Source organism: Sphaeramia orbicularis, chromosome 7 (genome assembly GCF_902148855.1).
Source record: "Sphaeramia orbicularis chromosome 7, fSphaOr1.1, whole genome shotgun sequence".
NCBI lineage: Eukaryota > Metazoa > Chordata > Actinopteri > Kurtiformes > Apogonidae > Sphaeramia > Sphaeramia orbicularis.
In genome coordinates, this window is record NC_043963.1 from 48,063,516 (window position 1) to 48,091,497 (window position 27,982).

The window sequence follows — 27,982 nt, forward strand, 5'->3', positions numbered from 1 at the left end:
GCTATGTAGTTTGCATTGATCCTGGTGTCATGTGCGTCACCATAAGTGTCCACATACAACACAATAGCGGAACCAATGTTTAACAGTAGCAAAAGTAAGGAAACAATGGTTTGATTCAGGAAAATTGTAATCGAGTTTTTTTTTTTAATCAATTCAAGTCAATTAATAAATTAATCATTTCAGGTCTACAGGAAAACCTCCAATATAGTCTTTGATCTCATGTGTCTGTTTTAAAGAGACTTCTCTTTTTTTAATTTGAGGAAATACAATATAAAGCAAAACACACCAGATCCTCGGACTTAAGCATGTTTTTCTGCATATTGTATGGTTTCATTTACATGGGTGAAGCAGTAGGATTATTATTGAAATCATTTGATATCTGTTGTCTTCTCTCAGGGGGCGCGAGTCGAGCTCTCTGCTAAAAATCTCAAGGTAATGGACCAGATGCCTCCATCAGCCCCAAGGTACAACAGAAATCCACTGCTATGCACAGTTTAGACTCTCATTAAGATGACATATTCTTACTGTGGTTTTCTTTTGTCTAAAGGCTCTTCAAGTTGTGTTTACCACCATCAGATGGAGAACTTTAAGAAAACATCACTTTATCTTGAACTCATCAAAGTAAGGAGGATGTGACAAAGACAATGAGGATGAGAGATGACAGGCTAAAGAGGAGTGCGACCACTTTTCCTTCCAAGAGACACTGCCATGGAAAGACCTTTGTTCCCCCGCCACCACTGCCCCAGTCACACAGGGATCATTTGAGCATCAAAACCACTAGAACCTTCAGGCTAACGCTGTGAGCACACGATGTTTGTTGGGTGTTAACCTGGAAGCACCTAGTGAGACTGCTACAACCGGAAAACTCACATCTGTACTGTTCACCTGGGTTGCTGCCCAGTTAGAAGTACCTCAGCTGTTGACATAAAGCTGACACAAAAAGACTTGACTTGACAACAAGAGTGAGAGGGAGACGCCATAAAGAAGATACCGCAGTGATTCCACTCATCGCAGGGCTCTTATATTTTTAACTGGATTAACTAAACTACCTGGTCATCTTAAACGTTATGCATTCTGCCTCGGACTGCAAAAATCCAGAGAACTGTCTTGTCTTCTTTCTCTGTTTCTCGCCAGGGTTTTCTCAGTGTTGGGACCCCCAGTTGAAGTAGAAGACTTGAATGCCCTGGTGTTCATGTTATGCTAGCTGGCTGAATAGATGCAGAAAGAGGAAAGGAAGTAGGGACTGAGGGAGAGGTGAGACGATAGAGTGTAGGGGGCTGCTTGCTTTTCTCTTCAGCCCATTGCATGTGGTTACTGTGCAATTACTGTAGGTTTAGTGTGAGTACTGTATTACTGCACTATACATGAAGGATAGTTATTTATTATGTCCGGAAGGAGCTAATTTTTATCCCTCACTTATACTATTTCAGGTATTAAAAGAATCTAAAAGCATTCCAGCCTATGTATTGAGCAGTATTTAACGGACCAATGGCATGCCATTTTCTTAGACTTAAGCTGCCTGTGTATTTCATTTTATTTATGTGTATAGAATCTGTCAGGAAGTGTTGCATTAATCTTCAGGGAGTGTAAGGGAGAGATAGTGAACAGAGTCAGGACAAAAAGAAGCTAAAAGCAAACAAAACAATACTGTTTGTTGTTTAGCAGCCAAGACAACCAGGCGGGATATTAAAGTCATTGTTAAATTATTAATATATTAGTTCAGATGTACTAGTTGAAGGATTACCTTCTTTTAACGTTTTAAATTGGCTTTTAAGCTGTCGTATTTACTGTACTGGGTGTTCGGTGAAAAAGCACAATGAACGGTCCATTCAAATCACAGTGTTAGAGGAAAACAAAGTACTGTAATGAGTTGGTGGATGATGTAAACAAAGGGATTGTTTCAGGACTGAAACACATTATTAGTAACATTATTTTACTGAAGATTTTAATTTCTTGTACATACGAGCAGAAAAAAGATAGGATATGTCTTACAGCAGCAGAGTAATGCTATAACTTAAATTGGATTATTTTTATGGAGATAATATAGTATATAAAACATTTAAATCTTGTTTTATTTTGTTGTTTTTGTATTCATGACTGCATTTCAAAGAGAACCTGTTTCTTCTCTTCGCTGAGCGTAACCTCACTGACAACATGTTAAAAAGGTTTGACATGAATTACAGAATCCATCTGGACATGCTGCAATCATTAGATACATCACTTAACCCTTTTTATTTATTTAAAATCAGACTTGACTCCAGTGCTAGTCCCCTCATTCCTCTGCACAAGCATGGCAACTATACATCTCATTTGGCCTTTAAATATTTACACACGGTGCTCCCAATTCAAGTATCGGTGAACATGGCAGCATAAAAATACTATAACATGGTCTAAAGTGTGCATTTAGTTTAGCTAATGACTGCAGCATGTTGGTGTAGCTGGACAAACAAACCTGTCACTGATTACACATTTATTTACATTATTCTAATGTTTGATTATTGTACATACTTTATTTGCAATTTTATGTTGCCTGAAAATAACTGTACAAAGGATCTTTGTTGAATCTTTCTAAGATTATCATTGTAAATGCAATCTTAACAAGCTAGTAAATAAAATGTTCACAGGAAGATGAGGGGTTTTTTTTTCTTTCTTTCTTTTTTTTTTTATTGGAACAGCACCATTGCCAAGGACATGATGTTCAAATACGAAAAGGCTGGAGTGGTCTGTCTGCTCCCACCACTGTTTCATCTGCTATTTCTCTTTCTCTCTTTATCAGTCCAGTTTTTTTCAGTAATGATTTGAAAGGGAGTGAACATAATTAGGATAGTGTTTCCTCTTTTCAGTCTTACTTTTTTGAGCTCCTGTCTTCCCATCGACCATGTGACTTCTGTTAAAGTAAAAATCTCCTAAATACATAAATAAGCTATTTTTCTCACTATACCTTCTTATCATTCTTCATTTCCATCTTTACCGTAGACTGTTTATAAAGCTGGACGCTTTGACAGCACTTCAGATGTGGAGCCAAAAGGTTTCGATCTCCCCTAGTGGAGTTACCTCCTCCATGTTATTCTATGGGAGTTTGGCCAAATGTGCAGTACACATTCAGTACATGTCTTTGAAAGGTGATTTTGGTGTTTTAATATATTCTTTGGGCATTATTGCCTTTATTAGGATCAGTGAGAGAGACAGGATGACATGCAGCAGAAGATCCAGGCCAGCAATCAAACCCAGACTGCTGTAATAAACCCTCAGCCAATGAGGTACGCATGCACCACTCGCACTCGTGAGTCAGCTTGGTATCGCTGATTTTCCTCTCCTTGGGCGGATTTCATCAGACTGACTTGTGTTCAAATCATCATCTTTATCTTCAGCTTGTGTGTAAAAAAAAAAAAAAAGAAAAGTGTGATTGACAAGTGTAATGACCAGTTGTGGTGCAGAATCCATTAGATGTGCAGCGTGGAACCAGTCAAGCAGGTGGACATTACATCTGCATAGATACTGCATAGATGGCTCCAGACTGACTGCATCTTTTTGGAACTGATGATCCACAGACCTCATTTTTTATGAACAATACAGGTCATTTTTGAAAACATTTTTGAATATAGTCAATATAGTGATCACTATTAACTGGTAACATTTTGACCTGAATTGCAATGGGAAAAAAACACACATATTATTCATGTACATATTTAATTTTTGGTCAATTTTTGGTCATTATTGGTCAAGCTCAGGGATTCAAGGTACAATAATTAATTTACAGTAACAATAAAATAGAGATGAAGAAGATTTAAAACATATCTGCTCCAACAAATTCTCTGTTTGGTTCCCATCAAGTGGAAACATGTGAACACATTTCAAGTTTAACAGTCTCTGTCATGTAAGCAGTGTAACTTATATGCATTTATTATATGAATTTGAGTAGGCATTTATAAGCACTTTAACATTATGTATAACAAAATTTGGGGAGATAAAAATTTTTAGGTGAAAAATGTCCAATTACTGCTCGGTAACACGTGGACTTGAAATGGACATCAGTTTTTTAGGCTTTACGTGAACATTCAAAACATGCAGTTCTCAACAGAAACTGATATCAAGTAGGACAAAACCTTTTAGATATTATGTTCAGCTATGCTGAAAATAAGTTTTTGGAGTAAAATATTGAGAAGTCTCTGTTTTATTGACATGAGAATGTGGTAACACGTGGACGACTCTTTACCATTGTATGCATCACCCAAAATGTTGACTTATTTTTTAAAACAACAAACCAGATATAGTCACAATGTTTGTTTGTTTTTTTTATTTAATGTATTTAATACTAACACAGTGTTATTTACAACTTGTGGCGGTCCATACTGATATAGGTAAATTACAAATAAAGAGTAATTTCTCTGTAACAGATCACAGATAGTCTTTTTAAATGTGACCAGTGTATGAATTCACGAACTTCATTCAGAATTTTAGTTTTTCAAAGTAATAGACAGTCTTTTGCATGTCTTTTTGTTAATTTAATGCAGCCTAGCAGAAGATTTGGAACTTCTCCTGTACTGTCTAAGTGTATTTTAAAAAGGATAACAGTTCCATAAAATAGAGATCTTTAGCTAAAAAATGAGCCCACTTAATAAATAATGTGTGCAAATTTAACTTTTCATGTTGATATTCACTTTTGATTGATCGAAACAGAAGCTAACAGCAAACAACTACTAAATATTAAAATCTAAGAACTCAGTGATGCATATCTTTGATCAAAATTCAGTGAGGTAACTTTGAATAAACTTCAACAATGTCAGAGTAAAAAAGACTGACAATGGGTGGAACTTTAAGAGTGTTAGTCTGGATTATGTGGGAGTGATATCATATTCAAATAGTTTCCTGTCAGAAAGACCACTATGTTACTTCCTGAGAATAGTTTAAATGTCTTGTCTGTTTATTTAAGGTAATAAAATACACAAAAACAATACTGAATATGACTTTAAGATCCCAGTAAACAAATAAGTGGTGCCAGGCACAACAAACTCCCCCCCTCGCATGTATTGTAACTTATTTTGGCATCGATCCAGCTGATGTTATCGTGTCTATACATGTGCTGATGTCACCATAGACAGACAGCATATGTTAACGGTCCCAGTATGGTACCACAGTAACAAAGTACGAATCTGCAAGATACAGATGAAGTTCAGCAGCAATGAAAATACGGAACATTCAGTTCTTCATCCAGATCCCAGTAAAACACACAATACAAAACATGGCTTTCAGTGTCAGTCTCTGTTTCAGTTTTAATAAGTGGAACATAAATGCAATAAATGTCCATGAATCCTATCAGACCATCTCATCTCACAGAATGCATTCACATTATAAGTAAATGGGGGAAAAACAAGATTAAAAAAATTGATTAAAATTTTGATCTTTGACCTACTTTTCCCAAAATGTAATAAAATCTATTCTAATTCACTGGCAATCTATAAACCCAATTTGGTATGAAGTCAACCAATAGATTTGCTGCTAAAGTGTTAACAAACAAAGAAACAAACCCGACCAAAAATACCCCTTGCCTCCCCTTCTGGGGGCGGGGTAATAAGAGCTAGTCTAACCTGGTTTAAATATATGATTAGAGGCAGTTTAACTTTGTAACATAATTAACCTCCTGAGACTGAGACCCAGGAAAGTAAAAGTTTTGTTGTTTTTTTTTTTTGAACATTAAATAATTTGTTTGATTGAAAACACCATAATGCAGCAGTTTTTTCAGATACATTTAAATTTTCTTTATGGAATGTTCTTTGCAGTGGACAGCATTTTTTTTAGTAACGCTGTGAAACTCTTGTCCCCTACAGACGATATAAATGTATTGCTGGGTCTCAAGAAGTTCAACAATTTCTGAATATTTTTCAACATGCCATAGTTTACAGGTCATTTGGAAGTTTTTTATCATGCCATGTGGTTATGATACATATCTTTGAGTGATGAATGAGATCTTACAATATGTTTGAGTTTACAGAAAATATGATGAAATAAATCATCAATGACATTAACCCTTAAACACCGACAGTTGTTTTTACTTTGTTTTGCCTTTCCCAAGTGATTTATCTGTTTATTTTTAATATTATCATTCACCTTTTGCATTTTTCAGAGAAAATCAGGTATTTTACAATATTTAATTTACTGTTGATGTAGATGTTCTTCAAAGCTGAGTAAATTCAAAGATTATTAGATCAAATCATTAAAAAAATGAGGAAAAACGGACTTTTTCAACAAAAGATATCAATAACTGTACATAAAAAAAAGTGTCTCCATCCACTGTCATTTATCAAAATCCATTGGTTTCACTTGTGAATCTGTGTTGTAGAAGATGATGGTGTTTTCACGTTCTCTACGGAGCCTCTAAACGTCCAACTGGATCATATCTGATGGACATTAAAAGATGACAAACTGCATTTTACTCCAATTATTTACACGTATTGATAGGTTTAGTGGTAATATAGTTATCAAACATTTTAGATCAGTAGATGCTTTTGGTCGTCGGTGGATGTTTGGGTCTTTATGTGTTAAAGTCACTGCAATTGCAATACTGTATAATTAGATTATTTTACTATTCAACCCATAAAGACCCAAACATCCATCACCAACCAAAAGCATCTACCGATCTAAACTGTTTAATACCTGTTGATCCACTAATCCTATCAATACATGCATATAATTGGTGTAAAATGCAGTTTGTCATCTTTTCATAGTCATCAGATATGACCCATTTGGATCAATGGCAGTGGAGTGAAATGCCTGGTTTATATTCAGTTAATGATATAGTTTACTGAAAAAGTCGCAATTTCTGCAGTTTTCGCTGTTTTTGATATAATAAGCTTCGACTTTAATCTGAGCTTTTATGAACATGTACATGATCGGTGAATTAAATACAGGGACATAGGTGATTTATACTGATAAAATGCAAAATACAGAAGATAATATTAAAACAAATGGAGATAAATTGCTTAAGAAAGGTTAAATATAGAGGAAAATTTCATTTGGGAACTGACATAAAAGTAGCACTGGGTTTATATGGGTTAATTACTTATATTTGTAAAGTGGTCACTCATCATCTGTGTTATTTTAGGACAGTCAGATGAAAGAAACCCTCTATTTCTTACACAAAAACTTATAAAACTGGTTAAACTTGAGCTCTGGACAACAGTTCATCTTCTGTTGTGGCTTAAATCAGTTTCACAGATAATACCATTCAATGAACATCACTCAGTACCAATTTGTTGCTAACTGATCCAAATCAGGTACTCATTCTGAAATGTCTGTTTTCCCTTTTCTGCTTCAGCTTTGTTGATGGTCTTTTTACATTTTGACACTTACTCTCTGTATTGCCAGCTCAGTCTGCATCCTAATCAGACGGTCTTAAAAACATAACTTGACATACTTTTAGGTGCCCATTACCCTGTCTGTAAAAAGCTGCAGGTATCAATATTGCATGGAACATGCATCATCAGATGAAAGCCTTCCATGCAGCTGCTCTGAAGGGAAAGGGAGGTTATTTCAGGATGACACCTTCACATTCCCAAAACACCAACTTGTTCTTATTTATTTGACAGAATGCAACACCCAGAGTAGATGTTTGTTCCACTGGAGACATGATGGTTAAATTTCTTTTTCTTTCTCTCTCTCTCTCTCTCTCTTTTTTTTTTTTTTTTTTTTTTTTTTTTTTTAAATAACCTTTGTGGTGTGATTAAAACCTTGTGGGCACAGACATTGTTGCAGACTATACTTGGCTGATGCCCAAAGTGATTAGAGCGGAGTGAAAATCATGTGCAGGTTCCTCCCTGCCGTGTGTGTCAAATGGCCGGAAGGGGCTAAGGCAAAAGCATCCACAGTGCAGTTTCGCGTAGTTATTGCAATAGGTTTTCAAGGGGGACCGACACCGACCGCATTCACCACCGCCAGTACACACACCCCTCAGCGCCGGTGATGCATCCCCGCGGCAAGGGCACGGACAACTCCTCACCAGAGTCGCCTCGACTTTAGAATGGTGCAGAAATCTCTCAACGGCGGGGTTTACCCAACTCAAGCCGGAGAGAAGAAGCACAAAGTCGGGTTCGTGGGTCTGGACCCCGGCGCTCCCGAATCCAACAGGGATGGGGCGCTGCTCATTGCGGGTTCGGAGAGCACCAAGCGGAGCAGCATCCTCTGCAGACCCAGGTCCAGCATCTCCGCCGGCAGACCCAGACCGTCCAAGAAAAATGCCAGCTATCGGAAACTACAGAATTTCCTTTATAATGCGCTGGAGAGACCACGGGGATGGGCGTTCATCTACCACGCTTATGTGTAAGTGGCGTTTGGAGCATGTTGATGGTGTGTGTCATGACGGCCTGACAGGTCTACTCTGACTGGATGGATATTTTGACGCTGTTTCTGGAATTTATCGGGTTTTGTGTGATGTTATTTGTTTTTTTCTTCATGGATGATCATGATGAGATGGTGCATGAAAGGGTTAAGAGTTGTCACGCTGCCAGGCTGCTGTAGCTCTGAATCTAGGAGGGACCAGTCCACCCGCAGAACTCCTGACACAACTCCTCATACTGTTCATTTCACGCAGACTCGTCAGCTTTTTACACACTTTACGATAGAGGTGAAGCCTTGATGCGGAATATGTGCGTCTCATCTTACACACTGTTGTTGGACATTGATTATTTGAGTTGCTATATGTTGCAGTATGCAGTGCAGTGTGTGTATGTGTGTATGTGTGTATGTGTGTTTGCGTGTGTTAGTGGGTTTCAGCACCGCGTTCCGTGGACAGCTCCGCGCCGCGTCACTACTTCCACTAATGAACGTTGCAGTTGGACTGGAATGTGCGCACGCATGTGGACTCACATGGGAGGAGGATTGGGTGGAATGTGGAGGGTCACATAGAGAAGGGGTCTGGGGGTCCTGTTCGAGGGGATTCTGAGGGTCGAACATTTCATTCTGCTGATTTTTATGCATCAATTTGTTGCTTTATTTGTACAATCAGCACACAGTTCAACTCAGATGTGCTTGTGTCACCTTGTCATATTAGTGATAGATTCATTTTAATTAACCCATGAAGACCCAGACATCCACCACTGACTAAAAGGATGTACCGAATAATCTAAATCTAATCTAAAATATTCAATATTGTGGATCCACTAATCAATACATGTAAATAACTGGTGTCATCAGCCCTCTCTATTTTGGGTTCCTCTTGATATTAAAGAACAAATATTCTATATTTAACCCATAAAGACCCAAATAGCCACTGTCGACCAAAAGCATCTACAAATCTAAAATGTTTAATATCTGTTTATCCACTAAATCCTATCAATACAAGTACATATTTGGTATAAGATGCAGTTGGTCATCTTTTCATGTTCATCAGATATGACCCATTTGGACATTCAGAGGCTCAGTATTGAACAAGGAAACACTCTTCACACATCTTCTACAACACTGATTCACCAGTAAAACCCATGGAGTTTTATAAATGACAGTGGATAGACAAACTTAGGTTAGGTTCATTTACTGATATATTTGCAGAAAATGTCACTTTTCCCTTAGATTTCTCCGTTTCTGATATAATAACCCTCAACTTTAATCTGAGTGAATTAAATATAGGAAAATACCTGATTTTCACAGAAAAACAGCAAAATACAGTGGATAATATTATAGTAAATGATGATGATAAGTCACTTAAGAAAGGTTAAATAAAGAGAAAAATTAATTTGGGAACTGCCACAAAAGTAGCACTCAGTCTTTATGGGTTAAGCTGATCAGAGCCAAACTAAGAAAATGTGGAGTAAAGAGGTTTTGTGGCACACATTACCAATACCAAGACTTGGCTGCCAAACCCAAACAAAAATCCAGCCATTGGCAACCAAAACCATCTACTGATCTAAAAAGTTTAATAACTTCTGAACCGCTAAACCTATTAAAAAGCTGAAGTAATTGAGGTAAAATACGATTTGTCATCTTTTCATGGTCATCAGATATGACCCATTTGCACGTTCAGAGGCTCCGTAGTGAACGTGGAAACACCGTCATCTTCTACAACATTGATTCACCAGTAAAACCCATGGAGTTTGATAAATGACAGTGGATGGACATGCTTGTTTTTATGTTTAGTTAATGATATACTTTGTTGAAGAAGTCACTTTTTCCTCATTTTTTCTTATTTGATCTAATAAATGTTGAATTTACAATGAGCTTTTATGAACATCTATGTTATCAGTGAATTAAATGTAGGAAAATTAATTGAACTGATTTTCACCAAAAAATACACAACGCAGAGGATAATATTATAAAAGCCTAAATGGAGATCAGTCACTTGGGAAGGACAAAAAAATATGTGGAAGTTGTGACAAAAATAGTTGTGGGTCTTTAAGGGTTAATTTGTAAACCTCTGGTCTTAAACAGCTCTGTAGTCTTGGGTTTTTACCCTTTTTGCTATAACATATTGGACACATCTGTGTTTTGGCCAGACTTTAGAAATATCAAAGCTGAATGAAACCTAGAAAAATCCTACAACACATTTTGACCATAAATGTTCTAAACATTGATCAAATAAGACCTTTGTGGCAGCAAAAAGGAGCTCATATCTTGCATTATTGCATCTCATTAACATTGTGGTACTTTTTTGAAGTAAAAGTCCTCAAATTCTGTCATGTTTTTTTGGGGTAGGACTGATGGAACATGTTCTTAAAGATTCATGGGGACGAATCCCCTTAAATCTACACACTGAACCTGTGTGTTCTGGATCCATAGCTAAGAACCAGACTGCAGGTATTAAAGCTGTGTGTTTTATTTGTGTTTCAGGTGAAGTGGACAAAAAACACTGAGTCATATGAGCTGAACAATCACGTGTTTCCATCATGAAGATGAATGTTGTTGATCTGTGATGTCTGTGTGTTCACCCCTTTGTTTATTTAACAACAAACAGTCAAATATTAAAGTAGGACATGTGAGAGTGACCTCCCATGAGAACTTTCACACAGAATGCAGACTGAACATCCAGTTAATGAACCTGTTTTGCCAAAAACAGAAAAGTTAATATATCTCCTTAAACTAAAGAATTGACAGTGTTGTTTATATCAGAGACGGACTAATTAATTAATGTCCACAGGATTTTATGTGTCAGCATGAACAGTATTTTTCTCTCCTATTGGCCGATGGCTAATATCAGGCTTCTCCACTGCAAATATTTTCTTTCCAAGAAAATGATAGGTCACAAATCTCCACATGGGCTTGACTTTGATTTTTTATTATTGTTCAGTGACCTGAATCTATTTGATTTTTTTCTGAAGCTATTTCTTGCCTTGGCTGAGATATTCAGATCAGTAATGACCTTTTATTACGTTATTTGTATTAGTAACTATATTGTAATATGATTCTGTTCAGCAGATGATAAGTGGATCCTACATCTCCCATAGTGTAACTGATAGCATCTATTCACCAGACACACCCACGTTTTTTGAAGTCTGTGTCGCTGGTACACTTGCTCTAAGTGCCTGATTATAAAGTCTGATATCTGTGTTTAATTTCTATACAGGCTGAGTAGTACTCTGCATAATGACTTCATCTCTAAATGTGAAATCTACTTCTTCCCTTACAACTTTTGCGGCAGTTTGGTGCTTTTACAGACAAAGTCAAACGCAGTATGTTAGTCTAAAAGCTCCCCGAATGAAAAGGTGCTTAAACTGTGTTTGATAGTCCACCCTGCAGCTATGCCCAAATCCTTTCCATCCAGTGATACTGCTGCTCTGTGGTGAGGACCTGAAATGGCCACGGCATTAAGGAATTCACTGTGCACAGCATATCGACTCCTCCGAGACAGCTGATGCTCAGAAGAACACACACACACACACACACACACACACACACACACACACACACACACACACACACATTCAACCAAGCCCTATGGCCACTTTTTAATTATTAACTGAATACTATTGCAGCTCCATCTTAAACTCCTCCGTCACCATTTGTATGTCTTTTTGGGGAATCTTTATTGACTGATGGAGGATCTGTGAGTTGCTCGGCTGAGTCTAGTGCAGGGAGCAGCATAATTCATTGAGCATATGGAACCAAACCAGCAACCTAGTTAGAAGAAGGAGCAAGTCAGCCTGCTTGGAGAAATAATCCTCCAGTTACGCAAAAAAAACAACTCTGACCTGAGAAAGGTAACAGAACATATGACTGTGATCAGTAAAGCACTAAAGTCACCCTGACATGTGGCCATTTTTCAGCACTTCCACGTGGCCTGTGGAGAAAAAAAGGCATTTGGGGCCTGAGTAACCTCGACTCAGCCTCTGTTCCATTTGTCTGTTCTATACATTATTCATAGTCAGCACACTTCATTTCATCTTCCAACTCTTTTTACTTCCAGCCAGCTGATTTATAAAACTATCATGTGCTGACTTCGATCCAATCCTTTCACCACTTTCTTTATTCATCTTCTTACCTCAACTTTGAAAGGCAGCTTTTGGCGTACAAGATGATATGGTGGCCTTGAATTTTAACGTGCACCTATATGACGGCTGCTTCTTTTCGACGTGTTTCTTCTCAAGTGTTTTGCTCTGCAGTCTCTTTTTGCAATCCATGTGTGAATGATCAATACGTGGATCATGAGGGCCTATATCCCGAGTGCTCGCTCTCTTTTCTCCCTCCATCTATCTATGCAGCTGTCCCAGAGCGAGGCCACCTTACTGCTGATTTTCCACTCACTGCTCCAGCAGTTGAAAGGGGAGAGACACGAGGAGAGGGGATTTGCAGTCAAGAAGATTGCAAAATGTAAAATCCAGCGCTGTGAGGCTGACTTTGAACATCCTAAAAAGGCAAAACTGTGACAGCAGAGGCCTGTCCCAGCAGCAGCAACAGCCTGCTGTCAGAGGAACAGCTGTAGTGTTTGCTGACACATCTGCTGCACCAAAGAGCGAAAGAATGATCAATCCGTGAACACAAATGGGGATAAATGTTCCTGAAAACTTTCTCACAGTGATTCACAGAGGCAGATTGAGGACGTGGTCCACTTCTTCACTTTTTGTGCTGAGCTAGCTGGCTCAAGACAAACTGGGGAGAAACAAGGCGAGGACAATAGAAGACAGATGCCGGTTGTCAAAGCACTGAGATGTGATTGAATGGTTTGTGTCAGGATTAGAAAGGTCAGTGTGAGACATGAGACGGGGACTGCGGGTTCCAGTGTGAGGGGGGATCGACTGTGTCCCATGGTAAATCCTCTGGGAAACATCTCACACTAGTTTCCTTTATCATGTTGACACAAAGATGGTCATCAGCCCTTTCTTTTTTGGTTCCTTTTGAAATTAAAGTATGAACATTCTCTAATAATATTCTGTGGAGTTTGACAAATGACAGTGCTTGGAGACATCTTTGTTGAAAAAGTCACTTTTTCCTCAGTTTTCTCTGTTTCTGATATAATAGCCCTCTATTTTAATCGGAGCTTTTACAAACGTCTACACGATCAGTAAATTAAGTCTAGGAAAATGCCTGATTTTCACTGAAAAAAACACAAAATGCAGAGGATAATATTTTAATAAAGGGTGATAAATCCCATAAGAAAGGTTCTATGGAGAGAAAAATTCATTTGGGAACTGCCACAAAAGTATCACTGGGTCTTTATCATGTAAAGGCTTAGACAAAATACATATAGTACTTCTGTGAAATAAGATTCATGTTTTCAAACGAGTTAATCCTACATTAGCTCAGCTCTATTTTTTCCTCTTTTCTATCTTCCATTTGTGTTTGAGTTTATTTTGTACTGTTGGTGTTGTCATTGTTCAGCACATTTCTTTGCTGAAAACTGTCTCAGTTGTCTACATTCATGACAAAAGACAGACAACAGACTCATGAACTAATCTTTGAACTTATCTATTGAACCGTATACTTGTTCTTTATCAGCATCATCAGCATTAAATCAGCGTACTGGCTCTTTAGTGGTCATTATAAAACATACATGAATGCTACAACCACCTTAAAAGGCCACAATGAGAAAGATCTGTTAATATTCTGATCTATGTATAGTTCAATTGAATTTTCAGTTCATTGTTCTCTAATGGTTCTCCCTGTGTCTGTGTGGGTTCTCTCCGGGTACTCTGGCTTCCTCCCACTTTCCAAAGACATGCACTGATAGGTTAATCGATTAATCTAAATTGCCCATAGGTGTGAATGTGAGAGTGATTGTTTGTCTCTATATGTCAGCCCTGCGATGAACTTGAACTGGCGACATGTCCAGGGTGTACCCCGCCTTCGCCCATAAGTATATGGTGTAGGCTCCAGAAACCCCTGTGACCCTAGTGAGGATAAAGCGGATTCAGAAAATGAATGAATAAATGCATGAATGAATGTTCTCTAATGGTGTGGTGAGCAATGTCTAAAAATGTAACACATAGATAGATAGATAGATAGATAGATAGATAGATAGATAGATAGATAGATAGATAGATAGATAGATAGATAGATAGATAGATAGATAGATAGATAGATAGATAGATAGACTTTATCTGAAACTGGGAAATTACAGTAAGTGTCAAGTAAATGTAGTGAAGAAAAAAAGGTCCATGTTTGTTTCTATAATAAGGTGCAAGTATAAAGGAGCATAAATTGGAAGTGATAAAGTATAAATACGTCAGTATGTATATGTTTACAATGTGTCAGGATTTGTCGCATTCATCGATGTTATGAGTTCCTCAGTTTGTCACTTCCTCACATGTTATATAGTTCTGTACAACATTTGTGATTTATTGTCATTTGTTGTGAAGTGTGAAACTAATTAATCAAATGTAGTTTCATATTTAATTATATTTGTCATGTTTTAAGAATAACAGATTCTCTGTGGTCTCACCTGTGGTGCATCAACCTATTTCACATTTTGATATGAGACTGGGTTGAGGCCAATGGAAAAGAATGGGATTTAAAAAAACGTGAACATTTTACAATTTTTAGGCCCTAATTGTGAAACTGATGCATTTAGCACTGTGGATAAACTTAGCTATTTTACGTTTTGATATGAGACTGGGTTGGGTGCATCAACTGCCTGGATTTCTTATATTGTATTTTGTCTGTGGAAAAACTATGATCACTGAGTCTGGATTTGGTCTGGATCTGTGTCTGTAAAGAGATACTGTGTACATGGTTTTAGGCCCAGATGGCTGTGCGTATGCGTTTGTCTTTGGTTTGATTTATACAGTGAATCCCGATGCTATTTCAGATGAGCATCTTCTGTTCAGCTCATAATTAGGTTTAGTCTAACGAGGGGTTGGAAAGATTAAACAGTGTCAGAGCTCATTCAATTTTAGTCTCAGGACTGTCTTCAGTGCCTGAAATCTCAGTGTGTCTTTGGGGCTAAGTTCGACATGTAGCGAAATAGTAAGTGCTCTATAGATTAATGCGTAACAGCATTATTATGTCCAGAATGTAGTGTTATATACAACAACCATCCACTAAACCACATAATAAAATATTTTAAAAGCAACAATTATTATCTGTGTCGGTGCCACTGGTTATTTTAACTGTTACCATGGTAACAAGGATTCAAAAGACTATCTGATAATTTATTGAGATGATTCTCCCCACAATTATAACAATAACAGAGGTGAATGACATAACTGGATCAGAGTGAACTGATAATGCAAGTCACTGATGGAGGTTTTAATGAACTTACTCTTATTAAAAGTATCATAAAAACCATTTCAGTAAGAAAATGGTGACGCCTCACAGTTGTGGTGGTGAACAGTTAAGTTAGAGAGCTTTTATATGTTACATGTTGAAGATTAAGACAGTTTTTTGGGGTCCTTTAGAGATAAATGGCAGCATTTCATATTGAAACATTTTATCACACATATATTTTCATACAAAAGAAAGGGGATTAATATCCTTCTATTTACCTTTCCCTGGTGTGAGCTTAGTGGGTAAAACTGAGACACGAACGTCAACTTTCATCCAACATGTTTCTTCCTGCCATGTTTTTTTTCCGTAAGTGACTGTTACCTTTCTCTTACAAGTCATACTTTAGCTTTGGACTCTCCAGTGTTAAAGAAAAGGAAAAACAGTTTATATGGGTCACCAAACTTTAAAGGTCCAGAGTGTACGATTTAATTATACAAATGAAATAAATTATTCATAATTCTTTTTTTTTTTCATTTCATAACAGGTTGTGTCCGGCATTAAGGTGCATCACTGTCTCCTACTACACCTGAGTGTGAACCAGACCAGTAGTAGTAGTTACTGTCAAGGACGGTGAGATGATGGCAAAGCAGTGAAACCTGCAACATCATTGCTAAGTGTCACCAAATATCACATACTCAATCTTTAAGGGTTTCAACCTTGGCCCTTCTACCAAGTGTCACGATAACTGATGCAGTACTCTGTACACAGACACTGATGACAACCACCTTGGAAATCAACAATAAGCAACCACTAAACAGTGAATATAGAATAGAATAGAATAGAATAGAATAGAATAGAATAGAATAGAATAGAATAGAATAGAATAGAATAGAATAGAATAGATCTTTTCTGTCACTGTCACAGGAATGATGAAAATTAAAAAAAGCAGCAAAAACAATTATTGCAAAAAAGGACTGTATAAAAAATATCACACAAAATATTGCACAAATACTGAAAAATGTCAGCAATGTACGAAAGCTCCAAGATAAAATATTAACTATACACTACTAAAGTACTACAAAAACTACTGAAATATAGAAAAAGCTAACTCTATACAACAAATAAGAAATATGGACAACTAACAAGGCCATATATTATATATACAGGTAAGATTGAGGAAAAAAAGGTGCATGGGTTGTGACTATTGCCCTGGGGTGGGGTAAGTATTGTACTATTACAGTCTATTAGACTGGGGGTGATGGTTGTTCAGTCAGTGTGGAGAGGGGGGGCACATTTAACTGCTTGTGGGTTTGTTTTCATTTTTAGTGGTCTGATTCTCTGGAGAGGAGGGGGGAGAAGTGGGGGGTATCCAGGGTGTGAGGGGTCTTTGATGATTTTTACTGTCTTTCTGCTGGAGTTGGCTAGTGTAGATGTCTCTGAGGTGGGTGGGTGGCTGGGTGGGGGGTAGTGCTGTTCCGATCACCCGCTCTGCTGCTCTCACCACTCGCTGCAGGTCCTTCCTGTCCTCTCTGCAGTACAGCAGCTGAACCACACTGTACAGCAGTGGGTCAGGAGGCTCTCGATGGTGGAGCGGTAGAAGCTGATTTACAGGGGTTGGGGTAGGTGGGCCTGATGGAGCTTCCTGAGGAAGTATATGCAAGGCAAGGCAGGTTTGTTTATATAGCACGTCTCATGTACAAGGCAATTCAAAGTGCTTTACATTAAACATTAAAAGCATTACAGCAGGGAAGCAATAAAAAGTATAGGCATGAGAGAGAAAAACAAAAACAGAAAACAGATAAACAGATAAAAACTTTAAGCATAATAGAAACAGTGCAGATCTGAACTTCTGAATAAAAACTCTATTCAAATGCGGCTGAGAACAGGTGGGTCTTTAACCTGGATTTAAATAAACTGAGTGTTTCAGCTGCTCTGAGTCTTTGTTGTGCCTTCCCCACCTGGTGAGTGTTTGTGGACCAGGAGAGGTCGACTGAGATATGGACTCCAAGGAACCTGAAGCTCTCCACCCTCTCTACCCCCTCTCCATCGATATAGAGGGAGGAGTGCTCAGTTTGTTTGGATCTCCTGAAGTCCATTACCATCTCCTTGGTCTTTGATGTGTTTAGGTCCAGGTTATTGTCGACACACCTTCACCGCTGATGCTGGACCTCCTCCCTAATGGCTGACTCACTGTTATCCTTAATCAGTCCTATAATGGTGGTGTCATCTGCGAACTTGATTATGGTGTTGCTGGCATGGATGGGGGAACAGACCTGGGTGAAAAGAGAGAAAAGGAGGGGGCTAAGGACACACCCCTGTGGTGCACCAGTCTTCAGGATAAGAGTGGAGGAGGTGTGGTCTCTTATCCTGACATTCTGGGGTCTGTTGATGAGAAAGTTTAGTATCCAGGTGTACAGTGAACTGCCCAGATCCAAGTTGCCCAACTTTTGAACCAGTTTGTGTGATATAACTGTATTGAAGGTGGAGCTAAAGTCCACCGCCAATATGTGAATGTTTACTATAATGCCCTTTCTTTATTAGACACACTGAAGTTGCAAAAAAAAAGCCTAAAAATATGGCCTCAGTGAAATGGAAATGGTTTTTATTGCAGCGAAAGTTGCATCATTTGCTGATACAGACCTTTAAAACCTACAGGGAACATGATTTCAGTGTGCAGGCTTGACACGTTTTTTTCTTCTTGTTCTTTGCATCTGAAGTGAATAGGGGATGAAGTTTTGTGATTTCTAAGAAACAGTGTTAACAGTGACTCGAGCAGTATTATGTGCATGTACATAAGATGAACAAGACAGATCATCATCATCATCATCATCATCATCATCATCAGTCCTAGTCCACAGAATGAAAGCCGCAGTGCTGGCACCTGGTCTTCACAAGCACACTTAGCCTAGTGAGAATCCTTTCTTCCTTATTTGCTCTCCTTGAGTTCGTCGCAGTCTAAATTTAGCGTGATGAGTGAGTCTGGCGATGTTGTGCTGAGCGGGGCAAATCAATGTTTCTTTATCTGCAGCTCCGGGTGAAATGCAGGCTTTTCTGCCTCCAACAACAGCATCCCTCAACTTGATTGATCAGTGGTCACGTTCTGAATAACTGTATGTCATTTGGACTTCTCTGGCAACAAGTGGTTGTAGTTGTGTTTGTCAGCTCCATGTGGTTTTACATGTGGATTTACTGATCCCAGAACAGTTGTCTCATCACATTTCACTTATACTGTATACTCTTCATATATGGAACTTTTTACTAATATCTACTTTATACTGAACATTTTCCCTCTAATTATACCTGACAGATGGTTAATTTATTATTGTTTAAACCCATGAAGACCCAGGGCTAGTTTTATGGCAGTTCTCAAATTAATCTGTCTCTTGATTTAACTATTCTTAAGTGATTTTTCACCATTTATTATATTATCCTCTGTATTTTTCTTTTTTTTTTTTTTCAATGAAAATCAAGTATTTTCCTGTATTTAATTTATTGCTCAAGTAGACATTCATAAAATCACAGATTAAAGTTGAGGGTAATTATATCAAAAACATAGAAAACTGAAGAAAAAGTGACTTTTTCTGCAAAAATATCAATAACTGAATGTAAAAACAAGTGTGTCCATCCACTGTCATTGATCCAGCTCCATGTGTTTTACTGGTGAATCAATGTTGTAGAAGATGACTTTGTTTCCATGTTCACAACAGAGCCTCTGAACATCCAAAAGGGTCATATGTGATGACCATGAAAAGATGACAAACTGTATTTTCCCACAATTATTTCAACGTATTGGTGGGTTTAGTGGTTCAGAAGTTATTAAACATTTCAGATCAGTAATTGTTTTGGTTGGCGATGACTGTTTGGGTCTTTGAGGGTTAATTCTTAGCCATGCATCTGGTTTTCAAAATATGACGCATTTTATAGATTAGGGTTGTGAGTAACTCAGGATGCAATACTACTATGATACGTGATACAGGAATTATGTATGTAGTCACTGCATTGACGTATCAGTTTCACAGACAACTGCGATGAAATGATGCACAAAGACGTGCACAGAGTCGTAAGTGTCTCATCAACATAAACACCATTATTTCATGTCCACATTTGTCTTCAATCCAAGAAGTAATGACTATAGAATTATAGATAGAAACATTTACAGTTAGAATAACTGTATTTTCTGACACATTCCTCTCTTTATCAGAAATTTATCAGAAATCACTTTTGACCAGGTGTAATGTAAATTATATCCTGAGTCCCAGTTATACTTTATCAACAATAAATCACATCGCAATCATTTCATGAAAAGCGATAAAAAAAAATATTTTATTTCAACTTTATGGCCAACTGTGTATATTCAGTGCTGGCACAGAATGTTATATTGTATATATTAGAAATTGACTGCTGTGTTTTTCCAGAGCCAAAACTGATGTGAATTATAATGGATAAATACAACAGATAACTGAGACTTGAATCTGACAAAAACTCCAGCAGAAAACAACTAATAAAACAAAGTTGATATTAACCAATCAGAGAGCACTGTAGGTAGGAGAGAAATGACTGAATTAGAAAAATGTGAATATCAGCTCTGACAATCAGTCAAAGGTTACAATTGATAATCATTAGTGTGTATCTTATATTATGTGATGTCTATGATATATAGTATAGTACAGTATGATATTATACAGAAGATACCATTCATTGCATTTATATGTCATATATATGTTGTACATATGATGTAATACACATGCTATATTCCCAGATGGATATGCTGTCCTTCCTCTATTATAGATTAAGTAACGTTAGAGTTGTAGCTTCCCATAACCATACATAAACAACTATGGGAAGAGAAAACTGAGACTGAAAATCCAGGTTATTCCACCAGACACAGATGTGTGAAGTCCTAACCCTCCTAAATGTGTGTATTGTCTTGTTGAAAACTGAATGTGAACTTATTTTGTTTGCATTATTTAAGATCTAAAGACTGCATGTGTTGGTACTTTGACCAGTTGTCATTTTCTACAAATGCTCTACATGACAATATTTTCATTTGGAATTCTGCTCACATAGTGCTGTTTGTGTGTGTGTGCTTTTTGTTTTGGCTGATTATATTTTACTGATAATACATTGATTATATTTTTCTAATCAGAATTTTACTATGATTGAAGACTGGAAAAAGTTATGACAAGTTATCATCATCCTTTACTTTTATTGTTGAAATTCATCGACATAATGCACCTCTCAGCCTGTTACATTTAGCTGCACCTTCACAACTTAACACTAGTCTTATTGGGCCTTGTTATTTCTTCGCTCTCTGCTGACCAAACCTTTTGTCTAGTTGTCTGCCACTTGCTCATAATAGTTGGATGGGTAGCGTAGACAATCCACAGTCTGTTGAAGACAGGCCAGAGTGTAAAAGCTAATTGTATAAGTGCTGCAGAAGGCAGGTTGTGCCCCCTCCTTTATCAGCAAGTGTCCTCATTAGTACGTACTGATGAGCTTGGCAAGGTCGAGTCACTCACATAAACTGATGTCCAGCTATAGACGTGCAGACAGCCAGAGATATGCAAAGCTTTCATTTGCATGAAGAGACTCTTTTACCCATCGTCACTTTGTTTTATATCAGAATCAGAAATACTTTATTAATCTCAGGGGGACAGCCGCCTGGGCCCCAATGACAACGGGATCTGAAATGGACCCCCTCATGTGCTCCCACCCTACTGCATCTTTACAGACTGTAACTACATGTGCAAATGGACCTCCATCACTCCTGGTGCATCTTTAGCCTGTCCGTCCATGGGAGTGGATCTGTCCTTCACTGTGGTTGTCCCCAAGGTTTGTCTATCCCACTAGGTGTTTGGAGTTTTTCCATGCAGAGAAGGAGGGTCTAAGGAGGGGGGATGCCTGGGGCATTAATCCTTTTCCTTCATCTGCCTTTTACTTGACTGTTGTTTGTTTTCATATCCAACTAATTCTGTAAAGCCCTGTGAGGCAACCTTGTTGTGATATAGGGCTCTTCAAATAAAACTGAAATAAATTGAATTGGATTATTGGGTGTTACAGTCGCTCCATTCAAGTATAATAAAAAAGTGCCAGGAAAGAAATTATCAATACAACAGAAAAAAAAAAAAAAAAAAAAAAAAAAAATATATATATATATATATATATATATATGTATATATGTGTATATATATATATATGTATATATATATATATATATATATATATATATATATATATATATATATATATATGTGTGTGTGTGTGTGTGTGTGTGTGTGTGTGTGTGTGTGTAAGACACAAAATTAGAACAGAAATTTGTACAATATGTACTAGATGATATATTTTCAGTATGATAATTAAAGAAATACATGAGTGTGCAAAAATAATGCTGTTTGTAATTATAATTATGTGGTTATAAGGTGGAGTTATCCGTCTCTCACTGAACATCCTCCTGTGACTGACCAGCATGTCATGGAGTGGGTGTGTGGAATTGTCCAATATTGTCTTGATTTTGGACAACATTCGCCTCTGACATAAAATTGACTTGAAAATAGCATTAATGTACCTTTATTTTGATATAATCACATTCCGACATTCTGTGTGAAATGATTCTGTGTGGTCTTGTACAGCAACTTTTTGGGAATTGCATGCTAAAGCAAAGTGCAAATATATTCGTGTAGGGTTGTGAACTACAAGTCCTGCTGAAGTGATATGTAAAAGTGTTACAAATGACAAGATGTGAAGTGACTCCTTGACCTTAATATGTCAGAGTCTGAAACATCCAAACATCCCAATGATCGACATGCAATGCTTTCACTTCAGTCTGCACATGGACAGCTGGTGCGTGTGGCTCCAAACACAGACAGATGAATGAAAGTTACAATAAGCAGAGCATGCGTTGTACCATCGAAGGAGACCATAAATGCCCAAGAACTTAACAGCATGAAGAAGGATACTTTTTCTTATTATTATTCTGACAAAACGCCTGCATTTTGAGTGGGAGGGGGTGAATGTGCCCCAGAAGTCAAAAAAGTTCCCAACAGGAGGTTTCACCGGATGTATCAGATTTAGACACAATGTCATATCAAAAACCTACTTGGAGCAGAACCCCAGACACTACAGCATGTCTTCTATTTTGATTTGAAAACATAATTTTTGTCCTGTTTGCCATTTTCTAGCTGTTGTATTTTAATAAACTTTCATAAAGAGATGTCAAAATGGAGACTTAACAGTTAAACAACTCAATGTTTCAATGTTTGTCAGAAGTGGCTCCTTAGTACCACCTTTAACCCTTAGAAGTGTGAGTGTATTTTGGCTGTTTTTGAATACTTTAGATTTTACTTTTATTTTTCTCATTAAAAACTGTTTATATTGTCTTTTTTAGTTTTTTTTTTTTTTTTAGCACAGTGACACCAGTCTGACTTCACAGTTTTTTTTTTATTTCACACACTAAACATAAAACCACACAAAAAATAAATCCTGAGTAGGAAAAAGTTAGATTTGTTGCTGTTTTTCACCAAAAATATGTTCAACAATGCATTTTTATACTTACAATGAACACATAAATTGAAAGCTTCAGAAAAACAATTACAAATTCAGCAAATAACAAAGTTATATACAACTGTTGACTTGAAAATCCACTAAATGCCTTCGGCGTTGTTTTTTTTTTTTTTTTTTAGAAAAACTATATATAACTATTTACAAAACAATCTGGTGGCACAATATGATGCACAAACATGTTCAATGAACCCCCTAGAAAACTATATATAACTACTTCTAAAAACTGTTAGGTATCACAAGATGCCACACATCTGGTTGGTTGATATAGTGCACTTTTCCACTAAACGTGATGACAATATTGTAGAAAATTCTGTTGTTATTGTGTATCATAAATCTGGTTTTACAACAAGTATTAGATTTCAAAACGAGTGACTCCATAGTATTACTTTGACATTTGTACTTTTCACACACCTTGAAAGGAGATTCAGTGAGGCTTCGTCTGCTGATACATCATCTGAAATTGGTTTGCGATTTTGATGTGAGGGCACCTCCGGGGACTTTGAAGGGTTAAAAACAAGCTCCATACAAGGTTACACGTGAATTTGCTAAGCATGTGTATCAGGTCCCAGTGCAAAAAAGGCTACTGGAGCCATTCCTTAAACCAAACAGGAAGCTTGCCGTTTTTTGTCAGAATATACAATTTTTGTGTAGTTTTGCCATTTCCAGACCATGCACTGTTGACAAAGAGAGTAATATATAAAAGTACACCATCTGAAAAGAGATCAGGTCAGAAGAAATGAGCATACACCACTGATATAACCATCAGTAATAAAGGGAAAAGGACAGACACTGAAATTCATATGTAGTAGAAAAGCCTCTCAGCAGCTAGAGATTATCAACGCATTGACCACAGGTTCTAGATCCTGGACTTCATCATTGTCAATACTGAGGGTGGGATATGAAAAAGGGGGGGGGGGGGGTTAATTTCCACATCCCAACCCTGAGAGGCAACATCAGCATGGATATTTAGTGTGTATTCATGCATGCTGTAACGCATTTCTCCAGCAGTCACTGCCAAAGCGTTCATGTGTTTCTGGGTATAGCAACATGATTGTAAGGCTATTGCATTCCAAAATGACTAATATCTCCCAAAATATTGGTCCTATCAACTTGTCATTTTTACTAGCCTCTTCGTTGACATAATAAAAATACATAAGTATGTCACACTGCAACAATCAGCTCCTTCTGGATTTTGTGCGATGCCTGAGACACTCGCACACAAATACTTCCCTTTTATAATATAGATATTGTCTAGATTTTAATCATCCACATTTTACTTAGGAGTTGCAGATTTGCAGTAAAACCAAGGCTGTGTGAAACGATAACCTACATAAACCTGACTGATTCAGCAGCTATCAATCATGTATGAGATGCCAAGAGCAAACATGCTGTAGCTGTTACTGGGTGACCTCTTTCTGACTGAACAAAGAATGTAAAATGTATGTAGATGTAAGTGTACATCTAAGTGGTAAATGCAGCAGCCACAGCTGAGCAGGATCAGAGCGCCTCTGTATTTGTACTAGCATGTCCACTGATGATTTCTTTAGCATAAAGAACATTGTAAAGATTCTGCGTTTATGGATGGTATAATCATTATAGATCAGTGCTTCTTCATTCTGATTGGCTGACAGCCAGCAGCCTATGCCAGGACTCGGACATCATCGAACTGAGACTGCAGCAGAAACAGGGAAATCAGTGGAAGATCAAGCCTTTTTTTAATACTGTAGATTAAGCATTTGACATCACAGAAATATAGCAAATCTGCAGCGTAAAGCCAGGGTATACCTAAATATAGATGATGTAGCATTTGGAAGATTGACAGTAAATTCAGTTAGAAAGTCAGAAGTCATGGTGAAACTCTTATTGGATGCAAACAGGAAGCAGAAGGGAGGGGCATTTATTAAACTACAGTGGCATAAAGACAAAACAGAAACAGATGCTCTCACATCTCTGCTCCTCTGTTTCCAATCTTCAACCACATCTCTGGACATTGTTTTCTTACTGCAATACATTTGTCTTTTGCTTTAGTTTCTTTTCAGACTACAGATTTTCAAAACCACAGTTGTTGAATAAAATAAACTCAACATACAAATGCTTTGTGACAAAACTGCAAACAGGCCTTTTTGAAGATTATTAGATGTTATTCACAGAACAGTGACACTTTAAATGTATGAGAATATGACGCGTCGCTGTAGATTAAACTACCTACAGTTTATAAAGCACTTCAACTTCAACATGTATAACAGTAAAATGAATCCAAAAAGATCACTTAATTTGAATTTTCACATGCACATAATAGCAGGATGAACACAAACATGGAGCGCAGAAGAGAGAAGGACAAAAAGGAAGAAAATGTCTATATCTTCAGTTTTTTTACATTGGAATCATCACTTATTCCTTTAAACTTCTAAACTTTAACACAAATATTAAAAACGTTTGTCTTTATTTTTTTTTCAGTTGTATGTTAGTTCCATCGTAAATTGTTAGTCAGTTGGATACAAACGTGTTGAAGACTGCAGTGCACAAATTGTTTGTAGATGTCATTGGACTTGTTTGTTGTTATTTCTAGAAAGATATATTTAATTCATACTTTTTAAAATACTTTTTATGATTGTCGTTTCAGGTGATTCTGGGAAAAAAAGGCAAAACAAAGCAGGCTTGTCAGTTTCAGACATGTCTTTTTCACATTTTTACAATTTTTTTGGCTATTCAATTCAATTATTGTCCTCGATATAATAATATAATAATTGATAGATTAATTAATTACAAAATTAATTCATTTTGGAGCAAACTTAACTTATTTATATACAAACAATACTACCATTTTGACATCGTGAGTTTGTGTTTTGGCTGTTACCATCTTGGCTTTTTGAAGACTTGGTAAAACAGTGGAGCCGTGACAGTATGAGAGGAAATGGGTGAACCAATGCAAATGTGAAATCCATTTTTTTTAAACAACAGCCTTATTAATGTAACAAACTCCACCTCATACTATATATACAGGGTGGGGAAGCAAAATTTACAATGGACATTTAGTTGTTTTTTTCTCAGCAGGCACTACGTCAATTGTTTTGAAACCAAACATATATTGATATCATAATCATACCTAGCACTATTATCCATACCTTTTCAGAAACTTTTGCCCATACGAGTAATCAGGAAAGCAAACGTCAAAGAGTGTGTGATTTGCTGAATGCACTCGTCACACCAAAGGAGATTTCAAAAATAGTTGGAGTGTCCATAAAGACTGTTTATAATGGAAAGAAGAGAATGACTATGAGCAAAACTATTACGAGAAAGTCTGGAAGTGGAGGAAGCCACAAAAAATGTACCAAAGCTTTTATTAAAGCTCTCAAATCCAAAATCCTAAAGGATCCAACCAAATCCATGAGAAAAATGGCAATTGAACTTGAGGTAGACAACAAGACCGTTAGAAATGCAGTAAAATATGATTTGAAGATTTAAATTGTCATGACTTTCAATAAACTAATTGGTCATACACTGTCTTTCAATCCCTGCCTCAGAATATTGTAAATTTTGCTTCCCCACCCTGTAGAAGAAAACATTTTTTGTAGAATGTGTGAAATATTTAAAAAAAAAAAAAAATGAAAGAAAGAAAAGAAAAAGCATTTGTGATTTTCCAGATACTGCATTTGCATTTTGGAAAATCACATCTGCACTAAAATTGTGAACTTATTCCCTCTTGCCTATAGTTCTTGTAAAGGGTGGTGCGTCACTGTTGGTAACGTTGTCTGTGAGTCAGTACTACACAACTTTCAGCACCTTCCACAGTGTAAGATCCAGGATGTTTGCTGTGATTAAATTCCACTCCCACTCACCCCTGTTAGAACTGGTTCCTACATACCTACAGCACTCATTCTTGTTTCTTAGCACAGGTAAATCCAATCTTACTGTCTGATTATAAAATGACATTAGTGGGGTGTAGTAGGAGCTCTACCATCGGATACTCTTCCAGGGAGATACTTGCTGTCATTCCACAGTATCTTCACTGTGATTAATGTTGGCTGCATCTCTTTGCATTGTCCTAGAGTTAGGTTTCATCCGGCATTTTCCATTAGAGCTGCTTTGGATTCTGTCCAGATGATCTTCCCTAAAGATGGTCCCAGAGGTCAGGCTGAGCGCTTCCTCTTACCTTTGAAATCACATGTTATCGTCTTTAGAGTGAAGTGCTTCTGCGTTCATGTGGAGGTGTGGCTGCGCAATGAGATAGTGTGGCTGCAGAAACCTCTGTTAGTGTATGAGAATCACGTCAGTCAGGTTTTAGAACATACTAGAACGTTGACCCGTGGGGAACCAGGGGTCATATTAATACCAATATCTATGGACAGAAGTTAGTAAAATGTGTAATCTCCTGTTTTTAACTTCATTTCCCATCATGCAATATGGTACTGCGCTTCCAGTCAACCGAGCAAGGTGATTGTTAAGCTATTGTATTCCAAAATGACTATCTCCCAAAATATTGGTCCTATCAACTTGCCGAGATATTTAATATGGAGATGGGACTATTCCTCAACTGTAGATACCAAACTGGCCAGTTAAAAATGTCTCAGTTTCTCAGAACTGTGCATATACACACACACACACACACACACACACACACACATACACAGACACTCTGGCATCTTCCAGTATTATGATATACAGGGGTTGGACAAAATAATGGAAACACCTTCACCTCAAGATGATAATGCCCCAATCCATACAGCTAGAATTGTTAAAGAATGGCATGAGGAACATTCTAATGAAGTTGAGCATCTCGTATGGCCGGCACAGT

At 37.3% G+C, this 27,982-nt stretch overlaps 2 protein-coding genes across 6 annotated transcripts in view; both read left to right on the plus strand.

The window, feature by feature from the left end:
* Nucleotides 1–2,632, plus strand: part of prex1 (phosphatidylinositol-3,4,5-trisphosphate-dependent Rac exchange factor 1) — a 119,661-nt gene extending 117,029 nt beyond the window's left edge. For both annotated transcript variants that reach the window (XM_030139131.1, XM_030139132.1), the window contains 2 exons: nucleotides 397–464; nucleotides 548–2,632. In XM_030139131.1, coding sequence (XP_029994991.1) covers nucleotides 397–464; nucleotides 548–590 — 111 coding nt within the window. In that variant the 3' untranslated portion in view covers nucleotides 591–2,632. The remainder of the gene's footprint in view (nucleotides 1–396; nucleotides 465–547) is intronic.
* A 5,075-nt stretch (nucleotides 2,633–7,707) lies between these two features.
* Nucleotides 7,708–27,982, plus strand: part of kcnq2a (potassium voltage-gated channel, KQT-like subfamily, member 2a) — a 48,244-nt gene continuing 27,969 nt past the window's right edge. For all 4 annotated transcript variants that reach the window (XM_030139481.1, XM_030139482.1, XM_030139483.1 and 1 more), the window contains exon 1: nucleotides 7,708–8,316. In XM_030139481.1, the coding sequence (XP_029995341.1) occupies nucleotides 8,018–8,316 (299 nt within the window). In that variant the 5' untranslated portion in view covers nucleotides 7,708–8,017. The remainder of the gene's footprint in view (nucleotides 8,317–27,982) is intronic.